Source organism: Leopardus geoffroyi, chromosome C3, assembly GCF_018350155.1.
Source record: "Leopardus geoffroyi isolate Oge1 chromosome C3, O.geoffroyi_Oge1_pat1.0, whole genome shotgun sequence".
Taxonomy (NCBI): Eukaryota; Metazoa; Chordata; class Mammalia; order Carnivora; family Felidae; genus Leopardus; species Leopardus geoffroyi.
This window is the reverse complement of record NC_059338.1, coordinates 52,593,481-52,615,838: the sequence shown is the minus strand read 5'-3', so window position 1 is coordinate 52,615,838 and position 22,358 is coordinate 52,593,481. Positions and strand designations below refer to the sequence as shown.

Sequence of the window (22,358 nt, the reverse complement as noted above, 5' to 3'; positions counted from 1 at the left end):
TTCTTAAAGAAGTAAATTTTGCAAACAGTAGTTTTCATACGAAGTTCAGTCATTAAGTGATTTGTTTTATTTATTTTTTCATGGCATTTTTTAAGGTGGGGGATCAATTTCTTATTTTCTTGAACTGTTGTTGTCATTAGTTGAAAAGTCCTCCCAATAGGTGTTCCTTATGTAATTCTAATATACTTTACCTTCTCTATATCTTCAGCCAGGTTTCTTTTTTTTTTGTCTTTTTTTGAAAAAAAAAAATTTAAGTTTATTTATTTCTTTTGAGAGAGAGGGAGACAGAATCCCAAACAAGCTCTGCACTGTCAGCACAGAGCCTGACACTGGGCTTGAGCTCACAAACCATGAGATCACGCCCGAGTCAGTCACTTAACTGACTGAGTAACCCGCCACCCGGGCACCCCAAGCCAGGTTTCTAATAATACCCTTAAAATATCCAGCAAACTAAAGTCATAGATCAGAGTTACACATTTTTTGCTTTTCTTGCACTTTTCCTTCTCAGAGCTATAACTTGGTTAGCTTTGCTGGGATCCACCATTCTAATCTTTAGGTTATATAAATTAAATATGTTAGCCTGTTAATTCTTATATTGTGTCTAGGATTCATGGTGACTTATTTCAGCAAATAGTAAAGGGGTTAGAAATATGTTCCTAAAAACTTATGGAACCAAGTTAGATCTTAGCTACAAATGTGCATTCAGGAAAACAGAAATTCATTTTTCAATGTATTTGTCCTGAGTGCAGGCTAAAATGTAATGATAATTCTCGGAATTATTTTGCAGACCTCAAAGGAAGATCTTCTGCAGGCTGATTTTGAAGGTGCTTTAAAGTTTTTCAGAGTTCAGCTTCCAAAAAGATACAGGGCTGAGGAAAATGCCAGAAGATTGATGGAGCAGGCTTGCAATATTAAGGTAAGATACATGAATTTATATATAATAAAGATACAACTTGAATGAAGAAAGAATTATTTAAAACGCTTTCTCTGTACATTGCTGTACTTTGGCTATGTTAGGGTGATGGTATGTATGAACTAGTCTCAGACTTTTTTGTGAGGCTGGTATGTATAAAATAACTTCTAGTAGGACTTGGAGTGAAAGTTAGTAGGTTCAGATTGTAACAATAGGAAGACAAACGTTTATCTTATAGGTAGGGCTCTAGAATGGGCCACTGTGATAGTGGTTTCCATGGCAGCAGACTTAGCATTTAGCTTTTGGCCATCTGTTTTAGGATTATTTACAACAAAGCAAGAAAAGCCTGCTTAGACAGTGCTTTCTTTTCTCTAAGGGACTTGGAAAGCTTTGGATGTTGATCTGTCCACTTCCATCCCACATCTGCAAAATGGCTGTCGATACATTGCTCCTTATCATATGCCTAATAAAACTAAGTGAGATTTATAAAATAATTTGATATGGAAATTTCTCTCCAGAAAATTGTGGGATCAGATTAGAGAACACATTTTTTTAAAAAAATTGGAACCAATTTACAAGTGTTAATTCTTGTACCTCTGGAAAATACTCAGGAATCTTCTTAACCTAACCTAAATACATAAATAGAAATTTCCCTTTTGAACAAAGAGACAGAGATCCCATGTCTTACGGACCTTATGTTCTTACAGAAGGAAACAGACAATAAATGACTAACATAGTAAGTAAAGAATGTATTTAATGTGTTAGAAGGTGATAAATAGCTATGAAAAAAGGAAACATCCGGTGAAATAAACAAGACCAGATTGAGGAGGAGAAGGAAAGTTACAGTTGTTACTAGGTAGTCAGAGTGGGTAGACCTCTTTAAGAGAGTGAAAGAAGGGTTAGCCATGGAGATGTCTAGGGGAAGAGCATTCCAGCAAGTTCAAAGGTCCTGCCGCTGGCTCATGCCTGGTGGGTTGGAAGAACAGCAAGAAGGCCAGTGTAGCTGGAGTGAAGTGAATGAAAATGAGAGCTATAGGAGAGGAAGTTCAAGAGTTTACAAGGAGCCAGCGAATGTAGGAGTTAGGCTTTACTTTGGGTGAAGCGGCTAGCCCTTCCAGAGTTTTGAGTAGAAACTCTGAGGTTTCAGAGGATCACAATGCTTACTTACTGTGTTGAGAACAGACTACCACAAGGTAAGGGTGAGCGTAGGGAGATCCGACAGGGGTTTCTGCAGTAATCTTGTTGAGAAGTAATGATAGTGTTTGCCCGCTGAGAACATTGGGGATGGAGATGGAGTGGAGATGGAGGTGGCTGGAACCTGAGTATATTTTGAAAGAGAACCAAGAGGATTTCATGACACATTAGACATGGTTATGAGAGGAAATAGGGAGTCAAGATGACTCCACAGATTTTGGATTAGGCGATAACTAGATAGAATTGCTGTGGCGTTATTAAACTTATTACTTCCAATGTACTTTGACATAGACTTCATCTAAGCACCATACCTACTTGAACACTTTTTTTGGTGTGATACTTTTTTTTTAATTTTAACTTACTTTAAAGTAAATTCTAAATGTTAAAAAGTCCAATTCAATGTTGAAAGTAAATAACTGGGAATAACTGGGAAGAAAAACTATATTGTCTTTCAAGTGAATTCTATATTCAAAAAAAAATCATTTTCCAAAGATATCAAGAAAAATAGGTCTCTGAATCTTCATCCTGGAATGCAGACTTTTAAAGCCTTCAGGACTGATTGTTTTATTTGGCTGGGCCAAATGACTAAGCATGAGCCACATTTGTCTGTGGACTTTGAAAGCACATTGCAGTGGCCATTGTGACTTTGATTGAATTTTATGGGACGTTGGTTTGAAAGACAGACTTCAGCCCCTGATTGTTCCAGAGCTGTCAGAGAAAAGTACTGTAACTGGAACAGTGCTGTAGGAATCTGTTAAAATAAAACATTCATTTCTAAGAGTAAAAAATTAGAGAATTAGGAGAACTAGTAAGGTAGAAAGCTAAATGTCTTCAAAGGAAATTTGGTAGCATTGGATAATCATTGATAATGAAAAACCCAGGAAAACAATTCAAAATTATGAGATACATAGGGAAGGATTTTTTTTTTTTCCAATATAATTTATGAAGCTACTTAGGGGTTGTAGGCAACTAACAATGGTCAGGCTGGAAACATGGGATCCGAAAGACACAGAAACTTAAAATGTTAGAAAGTAAGTTCAAAATATGATCAGAGTGGACCATTTCTGGGATGAATATGTCCAACCAGAGTGACTTGCGTGAAGGTGAACAGGTAGACATGAATTGTTATTTCAAGTAAGAATAGCGTTATTTGATTTTGTTTTTTGTTTTTACGTTTTGTTTGGGGGTTTGTTTTTTGTTTTTGCATTATCTAAGGAAAGTAACTTTTTCTTGGGTATTTAAAATAGTACTCACAGGACACTAGTTTTTATTATGGTATAATTCACATAACATTGTGTTTGTTTCACTTGCAAAATTTGTTTCTTGGGGTGAGGACTTTCAAGATCCACTCCCTTAGGTACTTTCAAACATGCAGTATCGTACCAACTATGGTCACTATGCTGTATGGTACATCCTCATGGCTCGTTTATTTTATAATGAATAATGTCATCATTTTATAATGGAATTTGTACGTTTTGACCCCCTTTACCTACTTTGCCCCCTCCTACACTCCCTGCCTCAGGCATCAGTCTGTTCTCTTATATCCATGAGCTTGGTATTTTTGTTTTGTTTTTGTTTCATTTTGTTTTGTTTTAGATTCCACAAATAAGTGAGATCATACGATATTTATCTTTTTCTGCCTGACTTATTTCACTGAACATAATGCCCTCAAGTGCCATATTGTGCCCAATGGCAAGATTTCATTCTTTATTGTGGCCGAATAATATTCCATTGTGTACGTGTACCACATTTTCTTTAGCCCTTCATCCATCAGTGGCCATTTAGGTGGTTTCCATTACTGACTCTTGTAGATAATGCTGCAGTGAACATAGGGGTGCATGTTATGTTTTCAAATTAGTGTTTTCATTTTATTCAGATAAACAACCAGGAGTGAAATTGCTGGATTGTCTAGTAGTTTTAATTTTTAATTTTAATTTAATTATTTGAAGAACCTTCATCTTCCATTGTGGTTGCACCAGTTTACATTGCCACCAACAGTTGCACGAGAGTTCCCTTTTCTCCATATCCTTGCCAACACTTATTTCTTATCTTTTTGATAAGAGCCACTGTAACAGGTGTGAAGTGATATCTCATTGTGATTTTGATTTGCATTTCCCTGATGATTAGTGGCGTTGAACACCTTTTCATGTACCTGTTGGTCATTTGCATGTCTTCTTTGGAAAAAGGTCAATTCAGATCCTCTGCCCATTTTTTAATTGGATTGTTTGGGGTTTTTTGCTATTGAGTTATATGAGTTCTTTATATATTTTAGACATTAACCCTTTATAAGACATATGATTTGCAAGTATTTTCTCTCATTCAATATATTGCCTTTTCATTTTGTTGATGATTTTCCTTTGCTGTGCAGAAGTTTTTTAGTGTGATGTAGTCCTACTTGTTTATTTTTCCTTTTTTTTGTCTTTGTTTTTTTGATGTCAAATCCAAAAACAATCACCACCAAGACCAATGTCAAGGAGCTTACCACCTATGTTTTCTTCTAGGAGTTTTATGATTTCATATCTTATGTTCAAGTCTTTCATCCATTTTGAGTTAATTTTTTGTATGGTGTAAGATAGTGGTCCAGTTTCATTCTTTTGCACATGGCCTTCCAGTTTTCCCATCCTCCTTTATTGAAGAAATTGTCCTTTGCCCCCAGGATATACAGTCCTGGCTCCTTTGTTGTAAATTAATTGACCATATATGCATGGATTTATTTCTGACTTTTCTATTCTGTTCCACTGATCTACATGTCTGTTTTTTAATGCTACTACCATACCGATTCGATTAATTTGGCTTTGCAATATAGTTTGAAGTCAGAGAGTGATGCCTCCAGCTTTGTTCTTCCCTCTCAAGATTGCTTTGGGTATTGGATCTTTCCTGGTTCCAGAGAGATTTTAAAATTGTTATGTTTCTGTGAAATATGCCGCTGGAATTTTGATAGAGATGACATCGAATCTATAGATGGCTTTGAGTATATGGACATTTTAACAATATTAATTCTTCTAATCTATGAGCATGGAGTGTCTTTCTACTTACTTGTGTCTTCAGTTTCTTTCACTAATGTCTTTTAGTTTTCAGTGTACAGATCTTCCCTTGGTTAAATTTATTCCTAGGTATTTTTTGATGCAATTATAAATGGAATTGTTTTCTAATTTCTCTTTCTGATAGTTTCTTATTCATGTATAGAAATACATATAGAATACACGCAGAAATACATTGATTTTTGTATCACAGGACATCTTTTTAATTTATAACACGGTTATGAGGCAGATGTGAGGTGAAACTCAGAGAAGGAAGACATAAGTAGTACAATATCCAAGCACCCTGCTGGAACTAGAGCATAGGTTTCCAACCTAAAGTTTTAAAATTGTGTTTCAACTGAGACCTACATTTTAAAATAGCGTTTATATTAAAACCCTGACCACCCAGACACATCTGAATAAAAACTTACCCTTGTAATTTGTCACGCACGCTGATGTTTCCTCTTCTACTACTGTTTTGTATTTTGTGTCATTTAAACTCCCCTCTCCCCAAGAAAAGTCTTCAAACTGAAAAGGTAGTCATAACCCACTAACTTGATCTCACAACAGCTTGCAATATTGAAAACACCCTGAGGCCTGTCATACTGTTCACACCACCTCCCCCTTCCCCATCCTGATAGGCTGCAACTTGTAAGAGGTGTTAACAGTGAATAATGGAAGTAGGGGTGTGGTGAGAATGTGAGTCATCATGCCATCATTATAGCAGGATATGCTAGCAACTGGAAATTTTAGGAGCCAGCGGATTGAGAGATCAAGGCTACCTGTTAGACAAAGGTGACGGCAGGTAGGGAAGAGGCAAAAAAGTTGAACTCACCATTTCTTAGGTATAGCCTTGAGATTAAAGATAGAATGTTGGCCAAAAATAATGAAAATTGTTTTAATTTTAATTATTTTCAAAGTTAGGATCCGTGTATGATTGTATCTTCTTTGAATGGACATGTTCTCGTTTAATTAATTACCCAATAAAATGAATCACTTTCCTCTAACTTTTAAAGAACTAGGTGATCAGTGATTTCAGTGAACGGACTGGTTTTAAAATAGGTAGGAGAGTTGCAGGTGAAAAATAACTTACTAGCCATGTACGTGGTTTATTTCTGTGAGTGTACCAACAAGATGTATTAACAAACCCCACTGGATTAGATAAATAACTTTATTCTTTGAAAAGCTGTGTAATAGTAAGTATCAAAAATGTTTTTGTGTTTATTTTTTCTGATTTAAGTAACACGTTTTAAAATTTTCAAATATCTCCCTGCTCCTATGGTTTCAGACAGTTTAATAAAATCAGGAAATATGCTGACCCATCAGACTTGATTTGAAAAGTCATATTGAATATACACTTCCTCGGGTTTTGTTGAATATTGTTATTCAAATGTTACCTTGTAGTTACAAATTCTGCTATTACAGACCTTCTTAAACTTGATTCTTGGCTTCGTGGACTCTAAATCAGTAGAAATTTTGATTTCTTTATACAAGCATATGAGGATTTTGTTTTTCCTGGTAAGAGACTATATACCTTTTATTAGATTCTTTTAATCTTTTAATTTTTTAAATATTTTTATTTATTTTAGAGAGAGAGAACAGGAGCAGGGGAGGGGCAGAGAGAGAGGGAGACACAGAATCTGAAGCAGGCTCCAGGCTCTGAGCTGTCAGTCCAGAGCCCAACACGGGGATTCAACTCATAAACCATGAGATCAGGACCTGAGCCAAGGTTGGACAGCCAACCGAGCCACCCAGGCTCCCCTTATTAGATTCTTAAGAGGAATTCAGTGACTCAAAAAAATTAACCTCTATATTGTGGAACAATCTTAAACTTGTTAAGTAAATTGATATTTCTGTAGAGCATGTAAGAGTTTATGAATGGGTATCTACAAATATTCAAGGGCTTATATATATAAACTTTATAATTCTTGACCTGTCTTTTTATATATTTTTATTCAGTATCATTTATATTATATTAGGTTGAATTGATGAAATTGCCATTCTTTTTGGTAAAAAATGTCAGATATTAAACATCATATATAATTTAATTCAGTATTTCATGCCTCCATATGATTCAATGCTATGTATGATGTTATGTATTCAATACTATAAGGATAAAATACTAAAATTTTGAGTCTTTTAATTATAATGGAATTCATTTAGCTGCCGTTGCTCTCATAGGAATAAAGAAAAATAAACTAGAAGAGTAAAATACCTGTAGTAGAAGTTAGAGTACTGTGTATACCTTACTTCTATAGACATGTAAACTTTTCCTAAGAATTACTCTCTAAAGACTGGGAAGCAAGTCTTGTCTGTTTTCCTTCCTTCCTTCCTTCCTTCCTTCCTTCCTTCCTTCCTTCCTTCCTTCCCTCCCTCCCCCACTTCCTTCCCTTCCCCCTTCCTTCCCTCCCCCCCTTCCTTCCCTCCCCCACTTCCTTCCCTCCCTTCCTCCTTCTTCCCTCCTTTCCTTCCTTCCTTCCTTCCTTCCTTCCTTCCTTCCTTCCTTCCTTCCCTGTCTTCCTTTCTAGTTGATTTTTATTTGGAATAATGTTGCACATGCCTCATTTGTGATGCACCTCATTAGTAGCAAAGTTCATCACATCCTCAAAATATTCTGTTGCGGGGGTGCCCCTGGGTGACTCCGTTAAGCATTCAACTCTTGATTTCAGCTAAGGTCTTGATTTCAGGATTGTGAGTTCAAGCCCCGTGATAGGCTCCACACTAGGCATGGAGCCTACTTTAACAACAACAACAAAAAAAATCTGTTGGTAGATCTTCATAAAATAAAATTTTAAAATAGAAATTAGCCTATTTCGTTACTTGAACAAAATTAAAACTTCAAAATGTGACATTGAACTCAAACAAGGTAATTAAGAAAGAAAGTTCATTTACTGAGTGCACAGTGAGATCGTGACTTGAGTGCCTGTCGTGTGTCGGGAGTTAAGATGAGACTTTAAGGATTAGCAGGGGTGAAAGAGTATCTGAGGCAGGGGGAAGGATGTTCCAAACAAAGAATATGCAGAGGCCCAGAGGTAGGAAAATATGGCACTGTCCAAGCCCTCATCATAGTTGATGACCGGAGAATAGGAAATGGAAGACAAGGTATCCAGGAGCCAGACAGCTGGTGCAAAGCCATGTGAGCTATGGTACGCAATTTGGATTTTTCCTGGGGGCAATGGGAAGCGTTGTGAGGGGTTAAATAGAAGGTGGAAATGATCAGCTGTTTTAGAAAGGTCTTTCTGGCTGCTGTGTGGCGATGAACTGAAAGGGGTAAGATTAGATATTAGTGACAGACCAATTCGGTGAGAAGTGACCAGAGTATCTGCTATGGGCTGGACAGAGATGGACAGATTCCAGAGATATTCAGGAGGTGGAATCAACAGAACTTAGTGATTAAATGTGAGCATTACAGCTGGGAAAGAGAGCCACGACAACACCCAGAACTCTTAGGCAACTTGGTAGTAATCACACTGCAAAGGGAACAAACAAAAAGCAACAAGTTACAAGGCTGGAACACAGTGAGTGAAGTGTTGGAGACGTTAGGTTTGCAATGTGTATCCACAGACTCATATCCAAATATATAGAGATACCAAGTAAGTGGATGCTAGAGAGCTGAGCTGACAGTAGGCATTTGGATGTCATCGGCATTGAAACCACGGGAGTGGGTGAATTCTCACAGAGGAGCATAGAGGAGTGTTGAGGATAAATACATTAACGTGTAAAAAATGGGCTGAGAAGTAGAAGCTGGTGAGACTGAGACAGCAGGAGCAAACCCAGTAGAGAAATGAAGTGTGAATGCTAAGGGAAGATGTATTCGTTTTCAAGAAGGAAGAAGTTGAATAAATGTCAGCAGTGCTTAGAGGTCATATAAGGTACTGAGGAGTGGAAAGCAGACATTGTGCAATAATGATAAAGAGGTCCTTAATAGCCTTAGTGAGAGCAGTTTCAGTGGATTGATGAAGTATAAACTCCAATGATTCAAGAAATAAGTGGAAGGGGAGGAAATGGAGAACGGAAGATAACACAATTCTTCTAAGAAGCTTAGTGTGGAAAGAAGATGGGAGATGGAAGAGACGGCCAGCAGGCCAGGGCGTAAGTACGAGAGAGATGAGAAGATAAGAGGTTGAGATGGGTTTCAGGGGAATGGGAAAATGAGTGTTTAAATGCTAAAAAGCCTCAACGAATCAGTTTCTTCATTGAGCACCTACTGTATACCAGGCACTGTGCTAGATCCAGGGAATATCAGGTAGAACAAAAGCAGATATGCTCCCTGAAATCATGGGGTTTACACTATTGTGTGGAAATATTACATAGTCACCTTAGTAAATGTGTAATTACAGAGTGAGATAAATGCTCAGATGGGATGTAATAAGGCTATATGAGGAGAAGGAACAAAGGAGCCTGACTGACTCAACCAACAATTTAGGGAAAGCTTTCTTGAACTGAGATTCTAAGGCATTCCCGACTGAAGGAACAATATGTACAAACACTGTGAGGTAGGAAGGAGTAAGGTATGGTTAAGAAACTGGGAGAAGGCCAATGTGACTATAGCTCAGAGAATCCTGAGGGTTGCTATGTAGGGACCAGACCACTCCATCTTTAAATAAGAAGGAAAGGCCCACAGAAAGAGAAATGTTGAAAATTCAGTAAAGAAAGGGGAAAATACCAACAGAGACAGGATTATGAGGAGGTAAGGGCTTAGATTAAAAAAGAATGGACCTTTTTTCCATTCAAGGGAATGAGGAGGAATCGACGGACATAAAGGGAATGTGCAGTTTGATGAGAAAATTGAGAGTATTTCATTTGAAGGTTTGTGTTATTTCAGTTAAGCTGATTCTAGAATGAAGGGAATACATAGTAGAGTAAGAGGTGTTAGAGAACATAGAGAAGTTTTTAGAACAGACATTGCAGAGATTGGAAGAACTAAGTGGGAAAACACAAGATTATTGGACTATTGTTGGAGATCATGAATTCATAGTGGCAAAAATCTGCAGTGTTTTGTGAGTTTCTCTGGAAACACTCAGCAGCCCAGGTGTATTCATGAAGAAACGAGTTATTTTGACCCAGAGTTGAGGTTTGCCAGAATGAGGCAAAAGAAGGACAGTGGGGCCAGGGCAATGGTGCACTAAGAGACCAGATCTTGGGGGGAGGAGAGGGATGAGGAAAAGGGGAATCCCTGATTTGTAGCCAATTTCCATGGTGTAAATATTCCCACCATGGCCAATTTCAAGGTACCAGTGACTTAAGAACTGGCTCACACAATGTCCAAGTGCTAACAGTTGCTTCTCAGGAACTGGTAGTTGATGACTCTAGCGCACCACAGGTTCAGAGACAAGGGTAGTGGCCAGAGAGTGGTTGACATGATGGAAAATGGAGACTAACAAATAGAAAAGAAAGTGAAGACCAATGAGGACTGCAAGAAACGCGGGTGAGGGAGAGCTGCAAAGAATTGTTGAAATCCATGACTAAGGAGATTGGTAGGGAGGACGTTAAATGACTTGGTGGTGGTTACCCAAGAAAAAAGCAACCTTCCTCCCAAAACTCTTATATTTGAAAGACAGTTGGGCGACACTGGAAGACAATACTGACTTGTACTTAAATTTTCCAGCTGTTAGCTCAGGTTGATTAGCGGCAGCAGAACCACACCAATTGCTATTTTGCCATCTATGGCCATCTCCTCTGACTTGCTTCTCTCCTTCCTAGCAACAGTGCTACTCTCTCTCCCGTCTTCCTGTGATCATAGACATTCGAGATGCACTGGGGAGAAATGTGCAGAGCAACAGGAGCAGGGGAGGTGAGGGGGGCCCTGCCATCTTCACCACAACACCAAAATTGTCTTCCGGCCCTATGCGGGAGAGGTAGCCACCAATGACAAGATGTTACCATGGTAACTACTTGCCTCGGAAAATTCTAAGCTCTGCTCCAGCTCAGTTACCTCTCTACTGAGATGGACAATTATCTACCCTCCCACAGTGCATTGGTATAATTTGATCTTGCCTCTCACAAATCATGTTTTTAACGGAATATGGTAAATTTGTTAATCTAGAAATTTAACATTTTTCCCTGTTTGAGACCTCCATATTTGTAACCATGAATTTTAATTTAACTGTTTGAAAAAAAAAAAACTTTCACACTAGAACAAAAGTGTTAAGAACATTTGTATTGAAAGCAATTTACTTCTAATTTCTTCATAGTATTTGCTGTTTATTTCTGGATGTTCTTGCTGTGTGTAAACAAGAATATAATCTCCCAAACAAATGCTTTCTTTGAATTAGCAATGAGGCCACACAGAAGCTTCTGTCAACTTCATGGATCTAAAATGTGTGCCCTTATGTGCACTGTGGAGAGGGTTCATTTTTTTTTTTTTTTCAACATTTATTTATTTTTGGGACAGAGAGAGACAGAGCATGAACGGGGGAGGGGCAGAGACAGAGGGAGACACAGAATCGGAAACAGGCTCCAGGCTCTGAGCCATCAGCCCAGAGCCCGACGCGGGGCTGGAACTCACGGACCGCGAGATCGTGGCCTGGCTGAAGTCGGACGCTTAACCGACTGCGCCACCCAGGCGCCCCGGAGAGGGTTCATTTTTAATGGAACCACATCTGGTGTTCCTTTCCTATGAAGACCTCTACATTGACAACCACAGTTGGGAATATTTGGCTTAAAGGATCATAATCTTCTGCTGGGGAAGTATTATGTTGTAGGATACAGAAAGGTGATAAATAACAGATTGATAACAAGGTAGTTTCTATATCAAAACATTTACCTCTTTTCTCCTTCGAGGCTTCTGTTAACGTTCATAGTCCTCAGTGTGCCTCCTATTTGGGGCATTGTTTTGTTTTTCCCCCAAAACAGAGGTTAATGCAGGTTGATCTTGCTTCTCCCAGTCGTGTACTGTGGGAACGGGCAGGAAACGTGTAAATGTGGGCATACTCTGAAACACTTGATGACAGGTGGAGAAAATAGGCCACAGCTCCAGATGCCCAGGCGTCAGGCACCCTCCACATTTAGAAAACTCAGCTTTTCTGGCTGTTCCTAATCAGCTAGAATGCATTTGTCCCTTATTTACTTCCGCCATTTTATTCTACCACTACCCCTATACCTGCCAGTCATTTTCTTTCAGTTTATTAAGGAGAAAGCCATATAGATATTTTTAAATTAACTTGATGGGTAAACCTGGGTATTGTATCTTGAGCTAATCTATATAAATCATTAGGTTGTCCTACACCAAAGAAAAATAAGATAAACGGATATAAAAATTGATTTTTATACGGGCGTCTCTCTATTTAGTAAGAGAAACAATAAATCATAGGATTAAAGCATTACACCCTTTTATGCATTCCAAATGGTACGATGTCCTCAGGCAGAGCTTCCCACATAGAATTAACAACAAAAATGAATCCTCAAAACTGCTATTTCGACTAGCAGTTTCTCTCCCTTCAAGCTTTAAGTATCTTTTTCTCCCCAGCAACTAATTCATTCTCAGCTAATGGTTATGCTCTTAAGTGGGAGTTTTCATATTTCATATACCTTTCTGCAATGTTTTGCCCAACACTGTCTATCTGTTACAATTTGTGTTTATCTGTGTTGGAGAATAAAGTTAGAACCCGTCTTCACTCTTTGGAAACAGTGGTAACAAATAATTTTCCCACAACTACTTACACTGAGATCCACCTTTCTTTGATTATTTTTTTTTCTTTACTATTTGAATTCATATTAAGATTATATTTAAAGTGTGCTCCACAGTTTGTGTTTGGAGATCTATTTTAGACAAGAAAATGTATATAGTGTTCCTCTGTGCCTTTGTTGCTCCTCACTAGAAATAATTTAATTTTGATTCTTTTAGGTAGCAATTAAAATAGATGTAAATGTTGAAAGTATTTAAGATAGGTTGGATTAAGAAGTCTGGGCCATTGGATCGTGGGCGGGAGGAGGGGGGGGTTAGTATTCCAAACCTTCCAACCACAGCTGTTTCAGCTGCGGGTGCCTCTACTCTGGGGAGAATCAGGTAAAATTACATATGTTTACTTGGTTATTATATTCTTGTTTCGCCAACTCATGGACCCATTTAGCATTTCACTGGCAAATAACTGAGTCTCATTAATGCTCTGGAGAACTTACTTATTTTACTGTTATGCCTTTTTCTCTCCTTCTCCCTACCCCCCAGCAAAAAATTCTTTTAAAGCAGTGGAAGTAATACGTAAATGAAAATAGCAACCAAAAAAAGATAGTGAAAATGTTTAAGTGTTATTCACATGTCTCCAACTGTTGTCAACCTTTCTGAAGCTCCACTTAAAGGCAAACAAACTGCTGAGGAGAAAATTATATTCCTTGTTATAGCTGATAGTTGTGATTGAATGGGAAATAACTTTCTCATTGTCAATTCCCGTGGCCTAGGGACTTTTTATTGGTACCCAGTAGAGAGTGATTTCTTTCCTCTGGAGTGTCTAACCTTTTCCCTGCCTGCACCACTTCCTACCCAGATGACTGCAGCATGCAGTTGACATGGTCTCTTTCAGATACCCATTATTTATTATTATGCTGCTGCTGATGTTATCATTATTATGTGAGGGAATCTTGGAGCACAAATCACATGAAGAGGTGGTGAAACTTCGTGTTACGTGGTTTAGGTTAGAAGCTTCAGCACCCAAGCTGGCACAGGGTCAGCACATTTATCAGTGTGTTCTCTGCAGCATTTCATTCTCCTTTCCACGCACAGCGTTATCCTCCAGTATCCCTTACCCCCAAGATCACAGTGCTTCCCACTAGCCCTCACTCCATGTTGAAGTTTCTTGCTAGGTTGATTCCTCAATAGGCAGTGCTTTTTTTCTGAGTCTCATGTCTGCCCCCAGTTTCATGTCTGTAGTAATCTGCTAGGGCAGCCGTAATAAAATACCACAGACTGTGTGGCTTAAACAGCAGAAATCTGCTTTCTCACTGTTCCGGAGGCTGGAAGTCCAACATCAAGGTGTTGGCAGGTTTGGTTTCTTCGGAGGCCTGTCTCCTTGTCTTACAGGTGGCTTCCCCCTCACTGTGTTCTCACATGGTCATCCCTCTGTATTGTCCGTGTCCTATCCTCTTAAGGACCCCAGTCCTGAGGGTTAGAGCTCCAACAGGTGCATTTGGGAAGCATACAGTTCAGTCCATAATAAGGTCTTTTTCATCATCAACAAAGTGTCAGCTTCTCTCCACTTTCTCTGAAGATGCTCTCTTCTGAACATGGATCTTATTTGGCAACCCTTAACTGATCTCCAGCATCTGGTAATAAGACGTGACAGTTTCTGATGTTTGTCAGCACACCAAAGTTCTCCCATGTTATCGTGAAATCTCAGATTATCGAAAAGATTTTCTTTTTCTTCACAGTTTCACCCTCCACTTCCATCAGCCCACGTGGTTGGCAAGGCGTTTCCTCTGGCATGCGTGTTAGCTTGTTAAAAGTTCTAATTTACCTTATATAAGGTTCTGGTATAGTCTCACTGCATTAACTTCCTTATCGTCCCGCCTATATATTATATCATATCTTATATAAACCACAACCTCCTTGTTTCTGTTCCTTTCCTAAAAGAGAGGCAGTGAGTTGTGCAAGTAAGTTATGTCTTAACAGGATGTCCGGCGATAGAAGAAGGTCTCTCTTCTATTATAATAAAATGGATTATTTTAGGCAACAGCAGATTGTGAATACAACATAGGAACTTACTTTATTTTCTGAAATCATTTACATAAAATTTTTTCTTCTAAGACATTTCACCAAATTTTAAGATGGCCGTTGTTTAAGAGGTCAGATGGCATGCATTGCCTTGCCGGGGGAAGATCCTGAAGAAAATTGTCTGGCATAGCAGGAGCTTATTAGACCCTTCAGAATCCATAGTCTCAAGCCCCTGACTTCACCTGTCTGGACTGTAACAGCCACCTGAGAATAACTGGTCTCTCCGGCTTGAGTTCCTGGCTTCTCCAGTTTCCTGTATTCACCACCACTGGAGTTGTCTGCCTGGAAAATCAACCTCCTCTTGTCACTCCTCACCTCCCAGTACCCTGCTGGCTCCCTGTTACCTGCAGGATACGCCCCCCCCCACCCCACCCCCCCCCACCCCCGCCTCAGCTTGGCAGACAGCCCCTTCTTTCACACCAATATGCCATGCCCCTTCCGGGCTTTGGCACATCTTGTCCCTTCCGCCTGGAGTACTTTCCCTCTGTGGAGTGCCTGGAAAAGGCAGAGGCTTTGGAGGCAGACAAGTCTAGTGTTGAATTCTGACTCCACTTCTTACTAACTGAGTGACCCTGAGAAATTTACTTAATCTCCTTGAGTAGTTTTCTCATCATGAAACGAGGCTAATACCTACGGCACAAGGATGTTGTAAGAATGATTAAAGCTAAGCATATGCGCGACTGACCGCTAAATTATTTATCATTTCCAGTTGCAGTTATGGGATCAAGCAAACCCCTATTTACCCTTTAAGACCCAGATCAGACATCACCTCCTCTGGGAACCTAGGCTGTTATTTACTCTAACTCTGGTAATTCCTGCACTAGAGCAACAGAATTGTGGTGAAAAATGTGGTTTTTCTGAAGCCATGTTGTTGGAGTTCAAATCTTGGCTTCTTTATTTATTACCTCTATGATCTCTGGTAAGTTACTTATACTCCCTGTACCTCAGTTATCTGCTCTGTAAAATAAGGATAATATTATCTACGAAATAGGATTACTGTGAAGATTAAGTGGGATAATATATACACTTGACCCTTGAACAACACAGACTTGGAATGTGTGGATCTACTTAAATGTGGATTTTTTTTTTTTTTGACAAATACAGGACTGTAAATGTATTTTCTCTTCCTTATGATTTTCTTAGTAACTCTTTTACTCCAGCTTACTATATTATAAAAATATAGTATATAATACATGACATAAAAATATGTGTTAATCAACTGTAGATGTTATTGGTAAGGTTTCCAGTCATCAGCAGACTACTAGTAGTTAAGTTTGGGGAGAGTTAAAAGTTACACGTGGCTTTTTTACTATGTGGGGGGTCAGTGCCCCTAACACCCCCACATTGTCCAAGGGTCAACTGTGTAAGAAATTTAGCACAATGCTGTGCATGGTTAGTATACAAAAAATATTAGCCATTATTACTATATTTATTTTCTTTTTCTAAAGTGTATTTATTTTGAGAGAGAGAGTGTGTGTGTGTTTATGTGTGTATACACATGAGCAGGGGAGGGGCAGAGAGAGAGAGAGGGAGGGGAGATGGAGAGAATCCCAAGCAGGCTCCACGCTCAGCACGGGGGCCCAACTCAGGATTTGATCCCGTGACCCTCAAACCATGGCCTGAGCCAAAATCAGTAGTCAGGCGCCCAACCAACAGAGCCATCCAGGCATCTCATTACTGTATTTACTTTGAGTCATTTTCTCTTATTGTGAGTTCTTCAAGGCTTTGACTCTACCTTCCTCTTCTCTAGATGCCTTATGTCTCATCCAGTGTCTCACAGAGTAGCTGGATCAAAGAAGTCATTCATTAAATATTTATTTAGTTAACAAATCCTGTCCATTTAAGATGAAGAAGATTGGGCTTTAAATCCTCTTTGAAAAGACTTCTGGAAATAAACAGAAAAAAAACATTACATTGAATAGTATTCCAGGGTTTTTGTTTTGTTCTGTTTTTTTTTTTTTTTTAACGTTTATTTATTTTTGAGACAGAGAGAGACAGAGCATGAACAGGGGAGGAGCAGAGAGAGAGAGAGACACAGAATCTGAAACAGGCTCCAGGCTCTGAGCAGTCAGCACAGAGCCCGACGCGGGGCTCGAACTCACGGACAGTGAGATCATGACCTGAGCCAAAGTCGGATGCTTAACCGACTGAGCCACCCAGGCACCCCTGTTCTGTTTTTTTAGAGAGAGAGTGAGAGCAAGGGAGGAGCAGAGGGAGAGGGAGAGAAAAAGAACCCTAAGCAGTCTCCATACCCAGTGTGGAGCCTGGACGCAGGGCTGGATCTCACAACCCTGAGATCATGACCAGAGCCGAAGTTAAGAGTCAGATGCTTAACTGACTCAGCCACCCAGACACCCCTTCCAGGTTTCTTTCTACAGGAAAGTGAAATAGCTGAGGTTTTTTTAATCTGAATTTTGCTTTCAGAAAGGTGTCTATTATATTGTATATATTACAGGGGTCATGAAATACGACTCTGTGAGTTTTCCACCTTTATAGACCTTTAAGACTTGGATGGAGGGTCAGCTTTCTTCCTGGATGCTCCGGTAACCAGGTGCCCTTGTATATCTTCAGCTATTAGATTTTTCAGATAATTATTCAACGATTTTTAGACTACTAAAAATCTTTTCAAGTTTCATCTAGTTTCATTTGCATTAACTTCTTAGTTGTCTATAGTAAAAATAACTGTGTTGAAAGAACTGAGGCTAAGATGTATATGCCACAGCCTTTTTAAACAGGGAGAAACATCAAATTAGAGTTTATGATCAAGACTGCTAATACAGATTTCAAAAGACAAACTAGTCTCTTCCTTATTTATGTATGAAATTCTAGTCATATTTTATATTTTCTTCATATATTTCATAATTATCAATTACTTTATTCATAAACTAAATTCAAGGAATGTTAATAGCGTATCTGCATATTTATGCTTGTGCACTGTGTCATTTGTCCACTGCTGCATGACAAACAGTCCGAAAATTTACTGGTCTGTATCAACAGTATTTCTCATGATTCTGAGAGTTGGCTGGGTGGTTCTTCTGCTTCTGTCTCTGGATTCGTTCATGTGATAGATGGTATTCAGCAGGTGGGACAGCTCTGGATAGGATCTCTCTGTCCACCTGTTTTCCTACTCTGAGCTTCTTCACAGTATTATGGTCCCAGGTTTCCAAAAAGTAAGACCAGCCTCTGCATGTGTCACAGTTATCAGGTCGCATTGACCAAATCAAATCACATGGAGAGTCAGTGTTAAAAAGGACTACACATGGGAAATGGATACCAGGAGACCTGATTGAATGGGAGCCATTCCTCTAACAATCTACCACACATATACTTGGTAACTTTATGTTCAAGTATATTTGTGTTTATAAATTAACTTAGTTTCTGAGAATGTGGGGTGGAAAGGATACTTTCTTGCCATTTTAATAATATATACTTACATTTATTAATAATTTTTATTTATAATACCCTTGCATACAACTTTTATTATGAACTGATATTGCATTTTCGATTAATATTTTTTATTAGCTGATGCTGCATTTTCAATTAAAAAATATTTTCACAATGAAACTGAGTGAGTAAAGCCAGCATTAATTTAGGTTCCCTGATAGCAGAAGCAGTAGTTGCTTATGAACTGTTAATAAAATTTGAGTAGAGATACTCTGATTACAAAGAAAGTCCATCTTGTGATATTGATTTTATCATTCAGCAGAGAATGGGTTTCCAGAGTTCAGAGGAAGCTTAAAAATTTTTAAGTGATCTACACTGTAGCATACTCAGTGGTGAAAGGCTGAAAGTATTTCCTCTAAAATCAGAAACAAGACAAGGATGCCCATTCTTGCCACTTTTACTCAATGTAGTCTTAGCCAGAGGGGCGCCTGAGTGGCTTAGTTGGTTAAGTGTCCAATTTTGGCTTAGGTCATGATCTTGCTGTTGGTGAGTTCGAGTCTCTCTGCTGTCAGTGCAAAGCCCACTTCAAATCCTCTGTCACTGTCTTGCTCTCTACCCCTCCCCCACTCACGTGTGCATGCACACGGGGGTGCTCTCTCTCCCTCCCTCCCTCCCTCCCTCCCTCTCTCTCTCTCTCTCTCAAAAATAAACAAAAAAAGAAGTCTTAGCCAGAGCCATTAGACAAGAAAAAGAAATAAAAGGCATCCTAACTGGAAAGGAAGAAGTAAAACTGTCACTATTTCTAGGTGACATGACATTATATAGAGAAAAACTTAAATACTACATCAAAACTGTTAAAACTAATAAATAAATTTACTTAAGTTGCAGGATACAAAATCAATAAGCAAAAATCTGTTGTGCTTCTATACATTAATAATGAACTATCAGAAAGAGAAATTAAGAAAACAATCCCACTTACAGTTTCATCAAAAAGAGTAAAATACCCTGGAATGAATTTAACCAAGGAGGTAAAAGACCTGTATATTGAAAACTGTAAGAAGGGACAGTCTCTCCAGTAGATGGTGATGAGAAAACTGGAGAGCCACATTCCAAAGCATGAAACTCCCCCACTGTCTTACACTATACACAAAAATTAACTAAAAATAGATTAAAGGCTTGAACATAAGACCTGAAGCCTTGGGGCGCCTGGGTGGCTCAGTCGGTTAAGCGTCCAACTTCGGCTTAGGTCATGATCTTGCAGTTTGTGAGTTCGAGCCCTGCGTCGGGCTCTGTGCTGACAGCTCAGAGCCTGGAGCCTGCTTCAGATTCTGTCTCCCCTTCTCTCTGCCCCTGCCATGCTCATGCTCTGTCTCTCTCTGTTTCTCAATAATAAGTAAACATTTAAAAATTTTTTTAAAAAAAGACCTAAAACCTTAAAACTCCTAGCAGAAGACATAAGCAGTTATCTCCCTGGACCCAGTTAATTTGTGTTTGTTTTAATTCATCTCAGGGTTCAGCTGGAGTCATTTTATCCCAACAGATAGAACTTTAGACTCTCAATATATGGGTTATGCAGTTAAGCTCATTTTAATGTAAAATTTTCATGGAGGGCCATGGATAGATAGTCTCAGAAGGACTAAAAAGAACTAGTTTTATACCTAGAAAAAAGGGTAATAAAACTTTCTTATAAAATAATCAGACCTGTTGTCAGTGTCGTATCACAAGATCCAAACTCTAATGACTTGATTTTAGATGGATCCAGGATCTGGGGCGTGGGGAATGAATGCAAAAGAAGATACTGTGTAATATGTTCTCAGTATTTAGAGAAAAATGCAGTTGAAAAAGAGAAGGAAGACCAAAAACATGGGAAAGATCCAGTATTTTGTTTTTTGAAAAACAGGATCCATGAGTAGAGTATTTCATTTGTCAGGAAAACTGCTGCTTTAGACACAATCTGCCTTTAATGCCCAGAGATACGTGCCGCTGTCAGAAGGAGCAGAACTTAATCTTGCCTGTTTGGCTGATGTTTGCAGGTATTTTTGATGAATTGAGGCCGAAGTCAGGTCTAAAACATCCTCCCCACCAGAGAGCTGGTGATGGATCGAGTGAACTAAGTGCATGCACATGTTGCAGAAAGCCATGGCAGGCCCATCCCGGCCCCTTCTCTCCTAACCGCCGTGTCAGTGATGTGTGTGTGCGGGCAGTGGGCGCCCACGCAGCCAGCCCCTCGCTGCCTCCCTCATGGATGTCTCTGTGTGCTCCTGCCTCTCGCTGGTGCGTCTGCAACCCAAGTGCCTTTCTACAGCTTGCTGTCCCTACATATTTCTCCCTTCTGATTCTGTGTAACTTGCCATTTTTCTTTGCAGGCACCACCAGTTAATACTAAATTTGTAACAATAGTAGCCACCACAATTACATCTTGCTTCTGTAGATGCTTGGCATGTTTACCATTTAATCATTATTTTAACATCACGAAATACCTGTATTGACCTGAGTGGACAGATCAGAAAACAGGCACAAAATGTTTAAGTCTCTAACAGGGACCACTTGGCTCATAAGGGGCTGAGCCCAAACCCAAATCCAGGCAGCCTGGTTCCAGAGTCTGTGCTTTACTACCTTGCTTACACCCACTATTTTTTGTTTTGAACTTGTCCTATCCTACATAGTTTTTGAAGGCAGTCAGTATTTATAAGTTGTTTAATATTGCCAGTATTTATCAGTTGCTTACAAGATTTAAGACACTTTGACTCAATGTGATTACATTAAATTGCATCTATTCATTCCTGTGCATAATAAGCATCTAGAGTTTCTTGTGCACCTACTGCGTCTTAGTACCCCACTAGGCATTCTATTCAGTAATAATCACATCAGACAAGATTCCTATCCTGGCACTTACAGGATAACGGAAGGGACAGATAACACAAAAATAATATGTAATCGAAATTGTTATTAAGGTTACAAAGGGAAAGAGAAGTTTGTTTCAAGAGAGAAATGAAACTAATTTAGACTGGGGAAGACTTTTCAGAGTGACATTTTAAGTTGAAGCTCTAAAAGATTATTAGGACCTAGCCAGCTGAAGAGGATTGGTAAAGTATGCCACACGAGATCTTTCATTTCTGGCAAAATGATGGGCCAGCTGTCAGTATAACCCCTTCTGGTACAGAACATCTGAAACTTCTGGATATGGTAATTAAAATATATTTTTAAATGTGTGGCTGAGTTAGTGGGAAAGTAAAAGAAAAAAAAATGGGAGCCAGAAATTATGTGAAAACCTGATGAATCCTGAGATAGCAGCAAATTCTAAACCTGTATTTTGTTCTTTAGGCATTTGCCAATCCCTGGTGGCCTAGATCTTGGGTTTTAATAGGCCTCATGCAGAAGGCAAAGACCAAGGCTTCTCTGTCAATAAGTGAACTAGGGGGAAAAACCCATCCCCTCCATACACCTCTTCTTCCCAGAGTAAAACAGGTGGGATAATTGCAGATCTTAGCCTTGGTCCTTAAGTAAGTGGGAGTCATATGCATCAATACATTCTTTTATAGGAAAATATTTTGGGGGGCACCTGGTGGCTCAGTTGGTTAAGCGTCCGACTCCTGCTCAGGTCATGCTCTTACGGTTCGTGAGTTCGAGCCCCGCATTGGGTTCTGTGCTGACACAGAACTGCTGACACAGTTCAGAGCCTGGAGCCTGCTTCAGATTCTGTGTCCCCCCTCTCTCTTTGCCCCTCCCCTGCTCATGCTCTGTCTCTCTCTCTCTCAAAATAAATAAATAAATAAATAAATAAATAAATAAATAAATAAATAAACAAACAAACAAACAAACATACATTAAAATGAATTTTAAGAAAAGAAAATATATTTCATGGTAAAAGGAAAATATATGTCATGGCTTAAAACAATTACTTTTTTCTGGGCAGAGGAAATACTATGTAATAAGGCCCTTACACGGAAAAGCTTTTGCCCTTTTCAAGGAACTGAGAGGCTGGTACAGATTGAGCAAAATAAGTGCTAGCAAATAAGTTGGAGATGAAGCCAGGGACGAGGTTCATGCAGGGCAAGCCTTCGGTTGGGATTTCGGATTTTAACCTGAGTAGTACCATGCAAATCTTTTGAAGGATTGTCAGAAGATTGTCTGACTTATT

At 39.1% G+C, this 22,358-nt stretch overlaps 1 protein-coding gene across 11 annotated transcripts in view; it reads left to right on the top strand.

Annotated features, from left to right (window-relative positions):
* The window catches only part of RABGAP1L (RAB GTPase activating protein 1 like), a 767,496-nt gene that overhangs the window by 611,799 nt on the left and 133,339 nt on the right, over nt 1-22,358 (top strand). For all 11 annotated transcript variants that reach the window (XM_045452833.1, XM_045452836.1, XM_045452834.1 and 8 more), the window contains one exon: nt 788-916. In XM_045452833.1, coding sequence (XP_045308789.1) covers nt 788-916 — 129 coding nt within the window. The remainder of the gene's footprint in view (nt 1-787; nt 917-22,358) is intronic.